Genomic DNA, 19,840 nt, shown 5'->3' on the forward strand with positions numbered 1-19,840 from the left:
TCTCCTCCGCTTTGCTTTTGACGTCACATAATGGCAGTATCGCGAGACCACCAAGCGTTATTGAAGCTCAATGAAAGCAGACTGAGATATCGCGAGATGATGTAGAGGAAGCTGTTACCGCATGTGTTCCATAGTACGTTTGTGTAACATGTTAGGAAGAACCTTAAATGCCCTTTAATGCAATGACAGAACTGCATCCATGGCGGGACAACTGAAGGTAATCTCAAAGACAGTCTCATATCCTGTCTTCCCTTTTTGTGTTGGACAGTCGGGTCATTTGAAACGTTGCTAACTTGATGAGACAGTTCCTGTTTGCTAGTTAGCTGTGTTGCTCCATGTAAAAGTAACGTTAGGGTAGAATCACTGCAGGTTAGTTTAGCTGTGGCGGTCTTTGCATTCAGAAACATGTCGTGGTGGTGTCTTTGCCAGCGGATTTAACGTTACTTGCCCTCTGAAAAACTGGGCGGTTATTGTTAGAGATAGTTAGGATTATTTGGAGTATGTTAAGTTTTTAACTGTCAAATAGAGACGTTACTAAAGTCATAGTCTTCCTGCAGAGTAACGTTAAGTTACCTCTAATCACACATCAACAGTGGTGGACTGTAACTAAGTGTAAATACTTAAGGACCATCCTCAAGTACAATTTTGAGCAGTGCCGTACACAGACATTTTTCAGGGTAGGTGCTGAAGTGAAAAAAGGGCACCCCTTCTAGAAAAATGTTTGCACACATGCTGAAAAAACATTTTGTGCACACACAAAGTTTCTATAGCCCCGTTTCCACCAAACACTTTCAACGTGGTACCTAGACCCAAGGTCTGCTTAGCATTTCCACAGCAAACAGTACTCTTAAATGTGCGCAGGGTTGTTGTCACACATTGCTACATCCAGCACTTACTGTATTTTCTCATCACCTGTGACACAGATGGAAGTCTGCACCTCGTTTATGATCCACAGAATGAGGTTGCACGCCAACAGTTTTCAGAACAAAACAGAACAGGCTGCAGTGAGAGTCTCTCTCGATTTAAAATTCAAAAATAGCAGGTTTGTGCATTTAGTCCTTCGCAGGCAAGCTCAGAGGTTTAGTGTTGCTGCAGCTCAGAGGAACGATGCTCCGCAGTGCTTTTTATTCTCCAAGAGAGGATCAGAATATGTGGGAAAGCAATTTGGCGTCTGTCTCCTCTCACACCAGGCAGTTGATGTGCCCGAAGCTACCAGAGAGTTGGAGGGAGACGTTGGTTTTACACCACACTAGCTTAGTTGTTGTTAGACTTAATAGTGTGTTATTACCTAAGTTAGGCTGGCTGTATCGAGATGCTTTAGTAGTATGTTTAATTTCACTAGAGTGACAATACAATACCAATACCTCTTGATCTGGCTGTCCGTGAAGACAGGTCAGAGAGATGTGGATGCTGCTTAACGTGGTGCTAAGCTTGTTTTGACAAGCAGAGTTAAAGAGGGAGGGGCAGGGACTAGACTCAAATGCAGTTGTGGTACTTAATACAGGCTTTTAATTGAGAATTGATGCCATGGGACAACTTACAAAATTAAAAAAAAAGAGAGAGAAATTTTATTGTCTTTGCACAGAATGCAGGTACCGAGACAAGTAAATGCAGTTTGGCATCGAAGCAGAAGTGCAACAAAAGCAGTCAAGTGCAGCTTAATGTAAATATGTCCAGTTAAGTCACATGGTTGGATAGTGTCAGTCTTTAAAGCAGCTATAATCAATATTGGAGCCAAATATTTTCCTCAGGAGTTGGAGGAGACCAAAACAGAGTGAAAACAGAGTGAATATTAAATTTAGATTTAGATCCACCAGGTGGACTGAAAAACAACTCAAAATAAATGATGATGTTGCTTTGTGCTGGATGTGGAAATAAGCAACAGGTCACTAACAGGTTTCCCATGTCAACTTATAAGGTGATGATGTGCCAATGGTGTGTCACAACTTCACAACTGCCATAAGCAAGGGGTCAAAAAAAAAAATCAGTTATTGTAGGTTAAACCTCATTGACTTCAAACACAAGCGACACCAACAAAAGTCTGTATACAAACTGTTATTATGGAAATTGTGCAGCTACAACCATCAGTGTTTTCACTGAAGTATCACCAGTCTGTTCACAGTATTTAATGTCTGGCATGAGTCCTTTTGAAGGCTCAGTTTTATGTATTAACATTTCATGCTTTTGTCAACAGAAACAGTTAAAAGAAGCCGTGAAGATCATCGGCTCAGGCAGCCTTCTGTTTGCCTCCTACCTCACTGCGATAGGAGATGAGCGTTTCTATGCCAATCAGTTGATGCCCCTACTGCAGAGGGTTGTGGGAGCAGAGACGGCGCATGTGCTGGCAGTGAAGATAATCGGTCTGGGTCTGGTTCCTCTTAACCGCTACCAGGACCCTGCATCATTGGTAAGCATTTAACCTCGCTTTCTTCTCATGATTATTTCCCAGTGACCCCAGACACCTTGAGACTTAGGTCTTTTTGTTTTAAATGATTCTACAGGAAGTGAACGCCTTGGGATTAAAGTTCAGAAACCCGATTGGGATTGCAGCAGGCTTCGACAAGCATGGAGAGGCCGTGGATGGGTTGTATAAAGTGGGTTTTGGCTTTGTTGAAGTGGGCACAATCACCCCCAAACCTCAGGAGGGAAACCCCAAACCTCGAGTGTTTCGACTCTCTGCAGATCATGCAGTTATTAACAGGTACGTTTTTGATAACTTTGTATAAAGGCAGCTCTGTCTCCCAAGAAATTATGTTTATATACAACTGATTTGAGACAGCAAATAATTTTTTGTGGGAAATGTAATGCCAAGTGAATTAATGAGGGTAATTAACACACCTGGAAAGGTGCAAAAATGTACAAATTGGACGTATCTGCAAATTTATTTTATTACCTTTTTACATTTTACAGAATCAACTTCCTTCTCTAACCTAAGTGCTTTTATTGGCTAAACCCTTGGACAGGAGTGTAGATGCAAACCTGGGATTCTGATGTCACAGTCCTGCACTTTGAATGTCCACCATCCATCCCAGCCACCTCCCTGCAAATCCAGCACAGTACATAAATGTAATGTTTTATTAACGCAAAGAAACAATGTCGCTAAAAGTAATCCTGGCAGCAGTGGTGTTGACACAACGCCATAATTATGGAAGAATTTTTTTAAGAAGAAGATATCCTTTATTAATCCCCAAGCGGAAGTTAAATTTTTTAACTCTTGTCATGTACATGCCGGCCCAAAATAAACACACAAACAGGACATATACATGCATTGAAAAGAGAGATGTCAGACTGAGGGGCTGCCCATGCACAGGTAAGCAGTTTGGGGTTTGGTGCCTTACTCAAGGGCACCTCGGCAATGCCCAGGAGGTGAACTAGCATCTCTCAAGCTACCAGTCCACACTCCATATTTGGTCTGGAAGGAGACCTGAACCGGTGACCCTCTGTTTCCCAATCCAAGTCTCTATGGACTGAGCTACTGCTACCTGAATTTAGTAATATACAAACATATTGTTTAGGAGACAGGGTTGCAAAGAGATAAATCATGGTTTATGCTCAAACTGAATGTACACAATAGTACTACTCGGACGGGATTAGTTTTACATAGGGATGTGGACTAATGTCAGTTTACCACAGGATGTCTGTAATATAAATGTCCGATTCACACGGGACAAGAAATCTCCATAATTCTACCAGAGATGGGAGTGGTAACTCGGTTTGCGCCCTGGCGTCACCTCCCTGTCGGCATGCGCGTGCTACATTGCTTCCTGTAAGCATCAGCTGAAGGATAACAATAATTAATGATTAGCCTAATATGAAATATTGCCCATGATCAGGATTGTGTGTACACAACGATTAGCAATATGGATTTATATTAGGCCTACCTAACACAACCAGAAGTCTCGTGGCTCTGAAAAGTGCTTTCTTCTCGACCTTTTTGCTTGGTCTCCCACGTAGAGCTATGCGATCATTAGAAGAATGTCCACTGTCACGACTGCCGACATCACCGAATGCTTCTTCAAGCGCCTCCGTCGTCGGAAAAACGCGGAAAAATATTTGTAAATGCGGAAAAATGGTTGTAAACAGGACGTGACGAAATATTTACATGCATTTTTACAGAGGATCGTGTTTGCACGGGATTAATATTACCTGAGGTATTTTTTCCGGACCGTTTTACAGAAGGTAAAAGTCGGTGTAATTTTTACTGACGTTATTGGTAATGATTACAGACATAGCGTGTTCTGACGGGACTAAAATCCCTGGTAATAATTACTTTACCCCTAAAGTAATCCCGTCCCAGTATGGCTAATGACAGGCAGGGCTGGGCGATGTGGTCGAAATTAAAGGTATACTATGCAGGATTGTCGGTTACTGTTTATAAACAGGCACACCAGCAAATGTAAAAGTCAACCTCTAGGGGGCGTTGGTGGCTTAGTGGTAGAGCAGGCGCCCCATGTACAAGGCTGTTGCCGCAGCGGCCCGGGTTCGAGTCCAGCCTGTGGCCCTTTGCTGCATGTCTCTCCCCCTCTCTCCCCCCCTTCACGCTTCACTGTCCTGTCAATTAAAGGCAAAAATGCCCCAAAAAATATCTTAAAAAGAAGAGAAAAAAAAGTCAACCTCTAGACTGACACTAGTTTTTCATTTCACTGTATTTGCTTTTTTTTTTTTTTTGGTGTTGCGTGTTTTTGATGCCTGTTGCTTACGGTCTTGCACCTACTCGCTACCTTTTTATAAAGCCTCAATCATTAACGTCCCAAGCACAGAAAATAGGGCAGGCAGAGGGCAGAGTCTCTGCTGAAAAACACCACAACACACATCTTGTGGGTCATAAGTGATGATTTAAGAGGGATTACTTCTGTATGAGACTATACATTGTTTTTTAGAAAAATCCTGCGTAGTCATTCATTCATTCATTCACTTTCCATACCCACTTATGGAGGGGGGCTGGAGCCTATTCCAGCTGACATTGGGCGAGAGGCAGGATACACCTTGGACAGGTCGCCAGACTATTGCAGGGCTGACACATAGAGACAGACAACCATTCACGTTCACACCATAGTATATCATTAATGTCAAAGTATTTTTTTATATTAAGATAGACTCAGTTGTCAAATTATTTGGTGTTGGACACAAATAATTAGATTTAAACCCTCGTTGGATCATGTTAATGCTGATTTTGAGTTGCTTGCTTTATAGTAAAAATTCATGACTTTTTTCTTTTCTTTTTTATTGAACGTGTTATGTAGCTTAACACCCTACCTTCATGTAACATCTCACAAAGACTGTATTCAATTTATATAACAGTAAATGAGTCACATTAGTCAACAGCAGGAGACGGTGATGTTACTGTATAATATTTTTTCCCACATGGCTGTGTACGTTCAAAGAGATTAAGCTGCCTACAGGTTTGCTACCAAAGGATTCGCATTTACAGAGCTGTGAATAAGAGTTCATGGGTTAGCCTCCTTTTCTTTGCAGATTTCATTTGCAACACAGATTTGAATGGGCTCAATGAAAGAAAGCTTTCTTTCCCAGGTCTTTCCAGATTTCATTTTAATATGTCATTATACACAATACAAACTGGTAATTTATGATAATTTAGAATAATGAGTTATTGCATCAGACCCTGTGAAAACCTTTGCCAGTGGATCTCCAGCAATTTGATTTAAATATTCCATACAGATATTTTCATGTCAAGGATTTGGTATGAAGTGCACTTCATTAGGTAAATTATAAGGATGACCTAGTTAGGTATAAATTATACAGCAGTACAATATTTCCACAAAATATTCTTGTGTAATTGACAAATGGAGCAGGAAAGCAAACTTGTATAATGCAAAAACGACACCTCTCAGACAAATTGCTTTATATAATTCATACAGTATCATGCAGATATACAAACAAATTAGAGTAAACCCGCCTGTCAGGTTGTTGTAATTATATGTGTTGTTTGTATTTTATAATAAGAAATGTCACATTACAATGACATGAATTTATCATGAGACTTAATCCATGGTTGTTAGAATGGCACCTCAGAAATCACAAAGGTGGCTGAAGATTAAGCAGACAAAGAAAAACATTATGCCTTATGAGGAATAATCCAACATCTTGAATTTCACTTCGCAAAGTGTCTCTGGTAGGGATGCACCGAATATTCGGTAACCGAATATATTTGGCCGAATATTGCAAAAAAACACACATTCAGTATTCGGTGGAATAAGTGAAAAGCAAGGCCGAATAATAGCGGCGTGTTTTGATAACATCAATCAAAAACAGCGTGCGGTGACGGACGGAGTAAAATGTCGGCAGTGTGGCGATATTTTACTCCGTCCGTCACTGCACTCACATTTGCGACTAAAAATAGTTTTGTTCAAGCAAAACAAATCATTCAGCACGCTGTGCGAGTACAGATTTCAACCAGCAGCAGAAACGAAAGGCGAATCCCGCCGGTTGTGGTTTGAACGGGGGTCACAGACACAGACAGGAATGTATTCCTGTCAAATACGGCGGCCATAGGCTTACCGGTAATGGAGAGGTCCAGCTCCAATAATGTCCTCTTCTTAGCATCATGACTGGCCAAAAGTACCTAAACAGCAGAGCCGTGGCAGCACACAGGTATGTGAGGTGTCAGAGGAGAAACGAGCCGTTCACATTTCTCTCTTTGTAGCAGTTAACAGCCCACAACCTCACCGCACTTTAGGGACTGTTCTCTACTTATGAAGGGACTGTTCTTTACTTGTCAGGGGAGGAGGGTGGCTGGTTGATTTTTATTTAATTTATTTATTTATTTATTTATTTTATTTTGATCCCCCCCTATGTTAATCACTTATTGATGCTGTTTTTGAAGTATGAATAAGTCAATAAGTAATTTATTCCATTGAAATATCATTGATGTATTATAGAAAAGTGATTTATCTTTTCATAAATGACAAAAGGCACATCTGCCTCATTTTCGCTGTGGTATCATGATACTACTCAGAACCATGATATTTTCACTGGTATTGTACCGTGGGTCCCAATTTTGGTACCGTGACAACACTAATCTGGAGGGGGTTCATTTGCAAAAACGAATGAAAAACTAAACAACGGTATTCGGTACTCGGTATTCTGCCAAGCGTTTAATTTTATTCGGCTTCGGCCACAAATTTTCATTTCGGTGCATCCCTAGTCTCTGGGTATAGGATTCTATCCGTGTTACATCCCCATGTAGACTAGGGTCTACATCCGATCGCCCATTGGCGATAGAAGGGTTGTTTCACGATGTCTTTTTTAAATGACGATGCAGTCGCGAGGTGTGGGGGGGGAGACAGCGCGTGTGTGGAGCATGCTGACGAGATCGAGGCTGAGGCTGCTTAGTGAGAGAGCGGGGAATGTCCGCAGTCATTCAGGCTTTCATAGTCGAGCGCAGTTCCGCGTTGTAGTTTCCTGTAAAAATGTCCGGAGCGGGAGCGGAGTCCGCGTGGTTGTAAAATCTGAGCTTTGCGCGCACAGGGCTTGTGGACGTCCGCGCAGACCTCCGCGGAATCTGTTCCATGTATGTTCCGCCCGAGTATGTTCGGGCCTTAACGCGCATGTCGCGGAGCGGTGAACAAACCAAACAACACAATGTCAGGAGAAATTGAAAAGATATGCCGTCTATGTAAAGTCAACTTGCTAATTAAGAAGCCATTACATGTTCAAGAGCTTTATAAAGCTGCTCAAACGCCAAAGAGAGGCTCTAAGTGAACGTTTCAGCGGCGACGCGTAATGACCCCCCCCCAGGCGATGACATCGTTCATCGGCGATTTCACTAGATGGCGATAGGACGATAGGATATGGACAAGATCGCCCAACTCTAATGTAGACACAATCATACAGTTACCATGATGCTCATAACCAAAAAGCAAAATTTAGTGGAAGCACAGGTAAAGGGCCACCTGCTGGACATTATGTCCTGATGCACCTTGATTGTGCCATCGTGGCAGCTGCAGGTTCGTCAGCTCCATTAATTCCGGAACAGTGCCCTCTTGAATTTGGGACCCCCATGCTCCTTAAGAAGCACTGAGTGGATGTATCCACAAACGCTCTGAAGCTGACTTCCACAGGGTACTTGACACCCAACCACCCCGCCTCTTTGCACTTCACTGTCAGCTCTGTGTGCTTGTTCCTTTTCCCTTCCGAAGGCCGCCTCTATCCCCCACTCCCACAGGACAGTGACCTCAGCCATGATCACTGGCTGGGATGTGGCGGCCCATGGGATGATGTTAGGTCACAGAGAAGGTGTGGTGATCTCCATTGGGAGCTTAAGCTGCCAGTCAAGATCCACTCTTAAGTTCCATTCACACCCAGGTTTATAGGACTGATATATAGGACTCCCTCTGGTAGATGTTCAGTTCTAGCCGCTGTGGTGTTGATGGAAGGTCTCTGCGGTCACTCTCACCCTGCATACCTGTAAGATTTTCACCAGCTTCCACAGGACTCAGACATGACATGACCCGCATCGACCCCGAGCCAGTGCTCTTGTTTTTTTAAATGGACAGGATGTATAGCAGGCTGGGGTTCGGGGCACTGCAGAGTTGGTGGATTTCATCTGAGCCATACCACAGGTACAGGTAGCTGGGGATTGGTAGAGTGTCCTAAGCGGACCTAATGAGGAACCTCAACCTGGCTTGAAGTATCTTCCACATGTCGGCCCAACTTATGAACCTGTTGACCACTCCCTCCCAGGCTATCTAGCGTCCTCCATCAAATGAAGAGGCGGCTTCTGGGGGTCGTCCCCCAGGAAATGTTAAGCATCCAGCACTTCATTTCCTACATTCTGGTGAATTTTAATGCACCAATTCATGGTGGTAATGTCTTTATTTATGTAAGAGAAAGCACAAAACTGACATTTCAAAATGTAAGAATATGATTGAATATAACGCAGTGAGGCTTTCAGGCATCAGCTTACCTCATTCAGTGGTGTCTCTGCTGAGTCAACACATGTAAGCATCATTTTACTCTTCAATCTGAAGAGTGGAAGCATCTCTGATCGTGCATAATATGGGGTTGTCTCATATTGAAAAATAAATGCGCTGTCCCCAGTCAGTATGAAGTGCAGTTTGTCCCATATTTTCGTGCACAGAACCGTTAGTATGAGGACAATGTGAACGGGTCGCTCAAATATTGGTAGCTACAATTCTGTCCTCCCAAAAGGGACATGTCCTTACCGTCCATGTGGAAACCTACGCTCGTTAGTACAGTTATTTATCGCTGAAAATAAAGTATAAAGCAGGAGTTACAAAATGATAAAAACAATTCTAGTCGGAGTAGCATGTGTAGTAATGTGTGTGCATGCATGTGTGTGCTTCTCACCAGATATGGGTTCAACAGCTGTGGTCTGGCAGAAGCACAACAGAGGCTGAAGGCCAGGGGCGACACGCAGCAACAGCTAAGTAAAGGTTAGCAGGCAGCAAGTTCTCTTCTCAGCGGGGAAAAATGTTTTAGTTTTCCTTTTTAAAAAATTTAAGATGCTTCAACTTTTAATGGTGCATTAATCTGTTATAAATCTGTCCTGTTTTTCTCTGGTGTGTGTTTATTATTCATTAGTTGCATAGTTTGTTAAAGGAAGCCAAATAACAAATTGGGGATGTGGTTAAATACAGTATTATATTCTATTTTGCTGATCTTTGCCTGTCCTTGACTCACGTTTTATTGTGTCTGATCCGTACCTGCTTACAACTCATGTGGCACAGCAGCAGCCTCTGCCCCAGTTGAGTAATGCGTCTGGTGTTGCAGTCTGGGTTTGTGCTTGTTTAAACTCTCCTCTCTGTGTGTGTGTGTGTGTGTGTGTGTGTGTGTTTGCATATGTGTCTGTGTTTATAGCTGGCCTTCCCCTGGGCATCAACCTGGGGAAGAACAAGCTGTCCCAGGACGCAGGAGCAGATTACCTAGAGGGGGTGAGAGAGCTGGGCCCACTGGCTGACTACCTGGTGGTGAACGTCAGCAGTCCTAATACACCAGGTCTCCGGGATCTACAGGGGAAGGCTGAGCTCCGCCAGCTGCTACATACGGTAGGACTGTCCAAATGTGCACTGAATTCATCGTCTGGCTCCATTGCTCAGCCTTTTTCCCTCAAAAACTAATTGAATGTGCATCTAAATTACGAATGATACAAAGACATCATCATATACAGAAGATCTTAATCAAAATAAAATAAAAACTAGCCTCTATGTCTTATTGATTTCATGTCTTATATATAATGTTACAGTGTCGAATGTGGCTCCAGTTTTAAACGATAAGGTAAACATATGTAAAAATAATCCTAGTGAGCAAAAACCTCAGGCTTCAGACCGATCCGAACACTTTGTTTCCCACTGGTTTCTCTACTCTGGTTATAGTATGCTGGGTTTCCTTATATGGTCATCTCCAGGCATGCTTCTGCAAGTGTTTACACTCTGTAGCCGACACTGCTACATGTAGCTACATGCTAACTTCAGGGAAGCATGGAAACTTCAGCTCCATCCATAAGGACCTGGTTTAGGAACTGGAGGTTCACTGGTTCAAGGCACCGAACCCCTTGCTGCCTTGGGCGCCCGTCCAAAGGCAGCCCCACGCACTGATATCTCTCCATTTAATGCATGTATAAGTCCTCTTTGTACATCTGTGTGTATTTGGCGCCTGTATGTATGACAACAGAGAGAAAAAATAGAATTTCCTCCAGCGGATTAATTAAGTTTATCCTCTTCTTCTTCCCGGCCTGCACTGACAGTGAAGAGGCATATGGAAGACTCGGAAACACTGACAAAGAGAGCAGACTAGGCTTTTTGTGTTGCGGGGCTCAGAGACAGGCGCTAAATGGAGGTTCTCAGACAGAGGGTACAGGTACATGTGTTCCAGCACAGACTGAATGAAAAATAGCAAATTTTTTTTTTTAAGCATGTAAACAGGGTGTCTACAGGTCCTGAAAGTCTTAAAATGTCTTAAATTCAGTGTTACAGCAATAAGGCCTTTAAAGTAAGGTCTTAACTATTACAAACATTTTATCTAATTTCATTTATCCATTAATTTCTTTTTGTGAGAATGAGTGAAGCCTCTCTGTGTGAAAATTCACATGTTTAATGTAACAGATCTTTAAAAAACCAATACTGTAATTTTACTTCATAGTTGCACTTACCTGTTGGCAAAATGTAGACTGACTTTACTCACTCAAATAACCATATTCCTACATAACACTAACGCATATGCACAAGACCACATAAATGCTGGTTGCCTGCAATGCTTACCTGCGATGTTTAAATAAGTAAAACATAATTTGTCAAAAAATCTGTCCTAAATCTGGTTAAAATGTGTCTTGAATGCGTCCTAAAAGCAATAAATTTAACTGCCTGATACCTGTAGACACCCTGGTAAACATGTTGCAGAAGCCCCAAATGCAAACCTGAAAATGAGCATCGCAGGCGCTCTTCAAGGTACATTGTGCGTGCAAAAAAAAATAGCCTGTTTAATTAATTGATATCTGCTCTGCGATTAATTAAAATAATATTTGCACTGTGTCTTTACCTCAGTCTCTACTCACTTCTACAGCTGTAACACAGCCCACCCCAGTGAAAAGTGAACACTGTTTTCACCCACAGAAAAGGCAAAGATGAGTCAGAACCTGGTTAATGAGTGTGACAGAGCAGTGACAAAAGATGTGATGAATGCCCCTCAGCCTTTCAGCAAAGTGCTTTAGGTATGATGCTGAGTGAAATGGACTTGGCAAATGGACTTGCGTAGCTCCTTTCATGCCACCCGACCACCCGAAGCACTTTTGTGCTACATGTCACATTCACCCATTCATTCACACACATATTTATAAAGCGGTAGCCGAGGCTATCATACAAGGTGCCACCTGCTGCTTAGTTAACCATTCATGTGCACTCACTGTGCTGTGGTCAGCAATTTGGGCTAAGTACCTCGCCTAAGGACACTAAGACATGTAGACTGGAGGAGCCAAGGATCGAACTGCCAATCTTCCGAATAGAGGACGACCTTAGTTTGACAGTGTTTCTGACTAGTCTCCAGTACTTGTAGCTCTCGCTGCCCCCTCACACGATGCACTCACATTCTCCTACAATCTGCTCAGGTGCTGAAGGAGCGCGACGCCCTGCAGGGAGACCGCAAACTTCCGGTCCTGGTGAAGATCGCCCCTGACCTCACTACCCAGGACAAACAAGACATCGCCGATGTCGTCACTGAGGTTGGAAGTTATTTGTTGCAGTCATTAATGAGATACTTTGCTGATTTTCAACCAGCTTTGTATCATAACAGTGTGTGCAGTATGTGTATATGAACTATAGTGAACTTCCTCCGTCTTTCCAGCTCCCATATCTCTGCTCATTTACCAGCTCAAATTGCTGACTCTGGGTCTGTTGCTTGTTCTACAGATTGTACGTCTGCATTAAGACACAAAGAGAATAGAGGTGGATGGCGACAGAGAGAGAGAGAGAGAGGCCTGTCTCCCTGTTTCTTTCTCTAACTCAGACCAAACTCAGATCAAATGGTACCTTAGCAGTACAGTTACCAACCACCATCTTGTTTCCTGTTTCAAAATGAAGTCACTTACGTCAGTGAGGTTCATTGCATTCTGTTAGTGTAGGTTTTCTACTTCTTGAGCAAAAAGCAAATGCCACAGCACTTTTTCTCTGTTTCCTCTTTTCATGTTGCACCAATTTCAAAAGCATTTATATAGACAGTCTTTCCAAGAAGTGAAATACTTCTTAAAATTTTCTAACAGGACATTTATTTTTTATTTACTGGCTTGTTCTTAGTTTATTTTTTCTTGAATTGAATATTTAGTTTTTATTCCATGAGATTTTTTAATTCTGTAATATCGCCATATTTTATTTCAGCTTTTATTATTTTTATTTTTTTTTATGGCAAATAGAAAATAATGTGCAGGTTTAATTCAGATTGGATTCTCTAGTCAAGTCAGGTCAATTTTATTTATATAGTGCTTTAAACACAAACAGAGTTGATTCAAAGTGCTCCCACAGCACACAGAGAGAAAAGCAAAAATAAAAGAAAGAACGAAACACAAAAAAATGAATGATCACGGCAATAAAATAATAACAGTAATGATAACCATTGCACAGCAAAAAATCTGTATCCTTGTTTTTATACTATCACCTCATTGAGACAGTAATGGCAACGATGACAATCACATTATGCACAATTAAAGGCTAGTGAGTGAATAAGATGACTCTAGAAAATCCCAGTGGTCAGGGAGAATCGGATGGTGAGAGGAAGAGAATACCAGAGTTTTGGGACAGCGATAGAAAAAGCCCCGTCTCCACAACACTTGTGACAGATTGCTTTGGTCAGACAATCTCAGTTCTCTCACAGTGTGATATGGAGACAGGAGCTCTATGATGTAAGACGGGGCGAGGCTGTTTAACACTTTGTAGACAAACATCAGAATCTTATCATGTGTCCTGTCACTAACAGACAGCCAGTGTAGGGAGGCAAGAGTGGGGGTAATGTGCTCTGTCTTCTTTATGACCTCTTGTGTGTCCCTTAGAAAGTCAAACTGGCACCAGAAAATGTACTTTCTTCTTTTACAGAATTTCATCCTGAATCAGCAGTGTTTTTAAATTGTTGTGTTGTTGTATTATCCCCTCAAAAACATACAAACTTCTCAGTGGAAAAAAAGTTCAGGTCTTTCTCTGAGGTAGCATAGTACAGATAACCTGAATTACCCAGATCAGATATTCTTATGCAAACAGCACACACCCTATGCAAGGGTCTTTGAATGACATCTGGTCAGATAAACAATTCTTTTAAAACTTTAGCATCACCGAAATCTTCCTCCTTAGTAACAAAACGTAGCAGAGTTACAAAGTGCTTCAAGATTTAAACATTTTGGCACTAGGATGAAATAAATCAGGCAAATAATGACTGAAACGGAATAAAATATGCCCAAGAAATAATGAAATTAGATAACATTCATTCACTGCTGCGTTCTCACTGCTGCACTCTCACATTCTTGCTACACATGGGCACAAACACATGTGCACACACTTCTTCTTATTGTGCTCACACACTCAAATACACACCTACACCCTCAAGGCTGCAATGGAAATAAACTCTTGGGCTTTATTGTGTTTTATCCTTTTGACATAATTCATTGCTCTGTGTTGGATGTCATTGATTTAATATCACTGCTGAGCTTTCCTACATGTCTCAGCTAACTGTTTTTACTTAAAAGCCTGCCATTATAATAAGGCTCCTGTCTTCCTCTCTGCTCATCACTTGTTGAGTAGCTTTTAAAAAAAAAAAAATACAGAGAGGTGTTTTTGTACTTGTTGGAGCGAGCAGGAGACAAACCTTAATGGAAGAGTCATTAAGGAGGGAATAGAAACATATAAACAGCACTCTGTCTCTCTTGTTGTCTCAGTACATTTTACATTAGAGGTCTTTACACATATTGCCTACATACATCAGTTCTGTTCCTCATTTCCCGTCCTCTCCTTGGTGTTTGTCCTCCTTTGTGTTTGCAGCTGGGAGTGGATGGTTTAATGGTGTCTAATACGACGGTGTCCAGACCAGAGACGCTTCAGGATCCACATAAGTCTGAAGTCGGTGGGCTGAGTGGCCAGCCACTCAAAGACCTCTCTACTCGCACTGTGAGGGAGATGTACAACCTCACCAAAGGTATTTATTTACACAGCAACATCTTCTGTCCATTTCTGAGTATAAAGACAGTACATCTAAAATATACCTATAATATATGTATTTTTTTTTATAGGTAAAGTACTTATTATTGGGATAGGTGGTGTTGCCAGTGGGCAGGATGCCCTGGATAAGATCCGTGCCGGTGCATCACTTGTTCAGCTTTACACAGCTCTGGCCTACCAGGGTCCGCCTGTAGTGACGAAGATAAAGCGAGAACTGGAACATCTTCTGAAGTGAGTATGGTTGTGAATTAAGGGGTTTTCCTTTCATAAAGTTGGAGATTTTTTTTTTTCAAATGGAAGTTTGAGGATTTTTGCAGGGCTTCTTTTAAATAAAGGATAATTCTGGGTTAGTAGAAAATTGGGCGTCTTTTGGGAAATAATAAGAATAAGAATACCTCCATGTGTCTCCCTCCACCTTGAATTTAAAGGAATTGGGCCTGGTAAGTCCTTGAATTTGATGTTTAAGAAGGTGTGAGAACCCTTAGCTGCTGAAATCTGTGACTGCAGTGCTTTAGAGTCGACAGGACAACAAACACAAGCAGTTAGACAATCAGACAAACCTCCAGGTCATCTAAACAGATTTGAGAAAATGAAAATGAATGGTAATATTATAACTAACTGCCAGTTGTTAACAACAACTACAGAATATAACCTGACGTCCTGGTTCAACTTTGACCTTCTGTAATTGCTGTGGTTGTACATGCACACCGTTTTATGATTATTACGGACACTTCTGGTAACTCAGTTTTGGCTTTGCCCTTTTAATAATGTGTTTCAGATAGTCTGACCAAACTGTTGGCTTGTGTACAAACTGCATAACCATCTTGCCCTGTCTAGCATCCTTTTAGCGTTGTAACAGAAGCATTTGACAGCAAAGCTTGTGCAACTGCAATGAGACAGCTGTGCTCTTATTAATGATCCAATATGATCCATGTAAAGTGAAAACATTGCAACATATGTTTTCAGCCGGGGTGTAAATACAGACAGTGCAGGCAGAAGGCCCGTGAGATGGGGTCCCATAGACAGAGTGGGCCCTCCAACAGTGTGTTGGGTGGAGAATGGACACTTATGACTGATTGCCACCTTAGAAATATGCCTGTTTTCAAAGAGGAACTCTCATTAGATTAAAAACAACATCATTCGTTATATATGCCCTTGTAAAAGGCAAAGCCATCTAGGTCAGGTTTTTTTAATAGTCAATACCATTTATAACAAAATTATATGCTTATTCCAAATAAACTGTAATAAACTATCAATTAAACTAATATTCTTTAGTATTTTTATAATAAACAGATATGCAGTGATGATTGCTGGGTGATATGTATGTTAATGTTATCCAGTGTCAAGTCTCTGATCATCTGATGAGAGGATATATGCACGATAGCGTATGCTATTGTGCCTGTCATGATAGCGTGCTCTTGGGCCCGTCGTAACTACCTTACGCCACTCATCTTCAGGATACGCCTTTATTTTGGAACTCTGTGTCACTGTCAAACAGCACCAGGCAGATAATGGCTAGCAGCCAAGAGAAGGATGATGAGGATAATGTTATTTGCAGAAAAGCAACAGTGTGGAAATGTTTTTTGATTCTGAAAGAAAACAGACAGACAAACAGAGCACATGTCGTATGTAAACGATGCTGTTATGACATAAAATAAGGAGAGACGACGTGTGTGGCCAAGTGTCTCAGTCTCAACTTTATTGCAGCAACATTAGCTGCTCTGTTTAAACAATGTCGAGCTGAAAAAAAAACCTGTGAAAAACAGGCTGAAATTAAGCTGTGTTGTCAGGAAATGCAGTGATGTTAACTGACAGTGAGTAATAATGAATGTAATTTGTAAGCTATGAGGAGAGGAAAACTCCGCTAGCAGCTAGGCTAATTTATGCAATGTTAAAATGCTCAAGCTTATAATATGTAACTAGCAAAAACAATTGTTCTGTCCATGAAGCTTGACAGTTATTGTGGAAATTACTGTTTCGCCATTGTATATTGTATACTTTTGTTCAATGATCTTGCTGTTAATTCATGTTTTATGGCTGCTGGGAGAAGTTTGAGACAGATAGCCTTCAAGTTTTAGGAAAAAGATGATGGAAAGGTCTTTCTGAGGTTAACTTATCCCATGTGCTGTGTTAGTGGAGTTGATTCAAAGAAAACTTTACTTCGCTCTGTATAATTATTTACAATTATTTATGTTTTATTTTTTTATCTTTTATGGCTTATGGCTTTTTTATCAGTTGCTATGTCTTTCAAATGTGAAAATATGTCCTATGATTCCCAACACAAATATATTGCAAGTCCTTACAAACTTATTTATTTATTGTTACAGAGAGCAAGGTTTCAGCAGTGTATCAGAGGCGGTTGGAGCAGATCACAGGGGAGCGGACCAGTTGACTCAAAAGCAGAGCATGCTGAAAGAGGTGGTAAATGTTAACACAGACACGCAGCACCCACCTGTAGCTGCCATCTCCTCCTGTCAGCCAACATGATCCTCACCTTTTCCTGAACTGCAATGAATGTCGAGTATTTGCGTCCTTCTTGGTTTCCAGGATGAGATATGGTCCGAACTGATAGCTGCTGAAATTATGTCTTTAGATTTTTGTGAAGAGCACATCTCCACTCCTCACTTTTACTTGAAAATCATGGTAAAGTCAATAGTGATAAATGTTTGATGTTGTATTAAGAAGCTGAGGTATGTTTGTAACTATTTCAGACAGTCATCCTTTGTTACAGTGTAACAGCGATATGTGTTTCTCAAGTGCTTACTGACACCAAAGTGCTTGAACTCTTCAAACAAACCTTGCTCATACATTTTTTAAAGAGCTATACAGACTGGTCTGTGTCTGTCTTGTGTAAAGAAATTAATCTGACATGATGTTATATGGATGAAATAGCAAAACTTGTTTGTGATCCTCAGTTTTAGGAAATGTCTGATACACAAATTGAAGCATGTGTTCAATTGTTAACACTGTGTTATTTATTGCCTTTCAAAAAAATACATTATTATTGATAAACAAATGTCAAAATGCTAAAACTTAATGAGGACATGTTCAACACAGTACAGCACACAAATGCAGTCAAACACAACAACAACAGCTCAAATGTTATTTGGGTTAAAGAATCAAGATATTTATTTTTGCTGTGGTGTTATGAGAAATGATGTGTAGCGGCAAAGTTTATGGTGTTTATGAGCTCCCCGTTTAAAAAGGTACTGTACGCCAGACTTGATCAAAGCTCCGACAGAGAAGAATTTGCAAGTTTATACCATGGTAATGGCATATATCATGACTGGGTAATTGTTCTGTAATTAATTAAGACATGGTTTAAAGTAACCATACTGTTCTTTGTCTGCGGCTGAGTATCAGTACTTGGTACCTTTTAAGGTATCAAGCGAAATTACCCAGTACCAAGTAGTGTCAAAATGTCTCCGGTCAAATAACACCTGCATTTGATCCTTTTTGTGTGGGGGTCTGATTCCGGCCCATCCTAACTCACTGCCTTAACAGCAAACTTTCTGTTGCTGCCGTCTCCAGAGCAACTGTTCTCCTGATGAACGATCAATTCATCTTCCCGGCTAACATCCAACACCGAGCCTTTAAATGGCTCCAACATATTCACACAGACACTGAAGTGGCCCAACTCTCTTGTTAAAACCATTAATAACCGTTAGGTAATGTTAGCCACGTGATGCTAACAGCTAGCTCTGTCACTGGGTGGACACTCAAAACTGTTCCTGGCGTAGAGCTCACACTCTTGCACCAGCAGCTACAACTCATACAGTCTTTGGTCTGAAGTTGAGCACAGAGTAGTTAGCAGCTCAGTGTGCAGAGATGCCACCAAAATGTTCAGAAGTATGGCTATACTGCATTTCGCTTCATTCACATCATGGATATCGAATAAAGTACTCTATTGGTATCTGTATCACTTTAAAGGTACTGGTATTAGTACTGGTATCATAGTTTTTCAAACAATACCCAGTCCTAACTTTATCATGATCAATTATTTTCTTCTTTCATTTGGTTTAGTTCTGAATTTCCTTTGACAACCTGTTTGTTCTCCCTGAGTTATCTTGTGTAGATGATCCTGTGAGATTTTTAATGAAATATTAAATGATCTGTGTATTGTATATTGTGAACAAAGGATTCTTAAATAAATACATCACCAAGAACCAGCACTAAATCGATACTAGTTCCTGACTGGTCAGTAATGAAATATTGATGAGCTCCAGGACAATTGTAGCTGCTATCTGTATTTATGTAACATTAACTAATTCTAAATTCCTAACACTGCCCTAATGATGATGAAGTTGCTGGTGTCAGGTGATAACATTTAATGTTGCATAACTGCGTGTGTACATTTTGTTCTCACCTGTCATGGTTGACAGTGAAAAACATTTGAAAGTGCGGACTCACATTACTAAATGTAATGAAAGTGCAGCTTGCGTGTAAAGAGGTGTAACACCAGCAACCTCATGAAACACTTACAAATACAACATCCGATAAATCTGAAGCAGTGCAGCTGTTTGACTGTTTTAGCAAAGTGTTTATTGCGCCTACGACCTCAGTGCTGCCACCTGGCTCTGATGCTGATGGGTTTCACCACACTTAAAATGTGATTGTCTCGGCATCACTGGGTCAAAGTAATACTCGTTATCATTGTAAATATATGTCTGTAGTTAATAACTTGGGACACAGTTTCTATCAGTTTTAAGCACTCCCTCATTATATGTATACAGAAAAATCAGGGAAAAAATACATATTATTTCTGCAAAAAAATAAATAAATTGAAAGTGACTTTCTTGTCGTATCATGTCATGTCTTAACTTTTTGTACCAAATTTTGGAGAGCAGTATCAGGAAGATTATCAATATTGATATCCGTATCAATACAATTCTATATTTTACTGCACTGGCCTTAGAGATAGGGTGAGGACCTTGGACATCCGGAGGGAGCTCGGAGTAGAGCCGCTGCCCCTTTGCGTCGAAAGGGTCAGTTGAGGTGGTTCAGGCGGGAGGTGTTCTGGGCATGCCCTACTGTTAGGAGGCCACGGGGCAGACCCAGAACACAGTGAAGGGATTACACATCTTGTCCGGCCTGGGAACGCCTTGGGGTCGCCCAAAGTGTCTCTGGAATGCTTTTCTCGGCCTGCTGCCCCCGCGACCTGGCTTCGA

The 19,840-nt window shown here is 41.2% G+C and overlaps 1 protein-coding gene across 1 annotated transcript; it reads left to right on the plus strand.

Annotated features, from left to right (window-relative positions):
* The first annotated feature begins 100 nt into the window (after positions 1-100).
* Positions 101-19,446, plus strand: dhodh (dihydroorotate dehydrogenase). Its single transcript, XM_049595765.1, has 9 exons — positions 101-217; positions 2,195-2,407; positions 2,502-2,701; positions 9,334-9,416; positions 9,841-10,028; positions 12,083-12,196; positions 14,496-14,649; positions 14,744-14,903; positions 17,000-19,446. The coding sequence occupies exons 1-9, from the start codon at positions 200-202 to the stop codon at positions 17,157-17,159; spliced, it is 1,290 nt and encodes a 429-aa protein (XP_049451722.1). The 5' UTR covers positions 101-199; the 3' UTR covers positions 17,160-19,446.
* The last annotated feature ends 394 nt before the right edge of the window (positions 19,447-19,840 follow it).

This window comes from Epinephelus fuscoguttatus, linkage group LG2 (genome assembly GCF_011397635.1).
Source record: "Epinephelus fuscoguttatus linkage group LG2, E.fuscoguttatus.final_Chr_v1".
Taxonomy (NCBI): Eukaryota; Metazoa; Chordata; class Actinopteri; order Perciformes; family Serranidae; genus Epinephelus; species Epinephelus fuscoguttatus.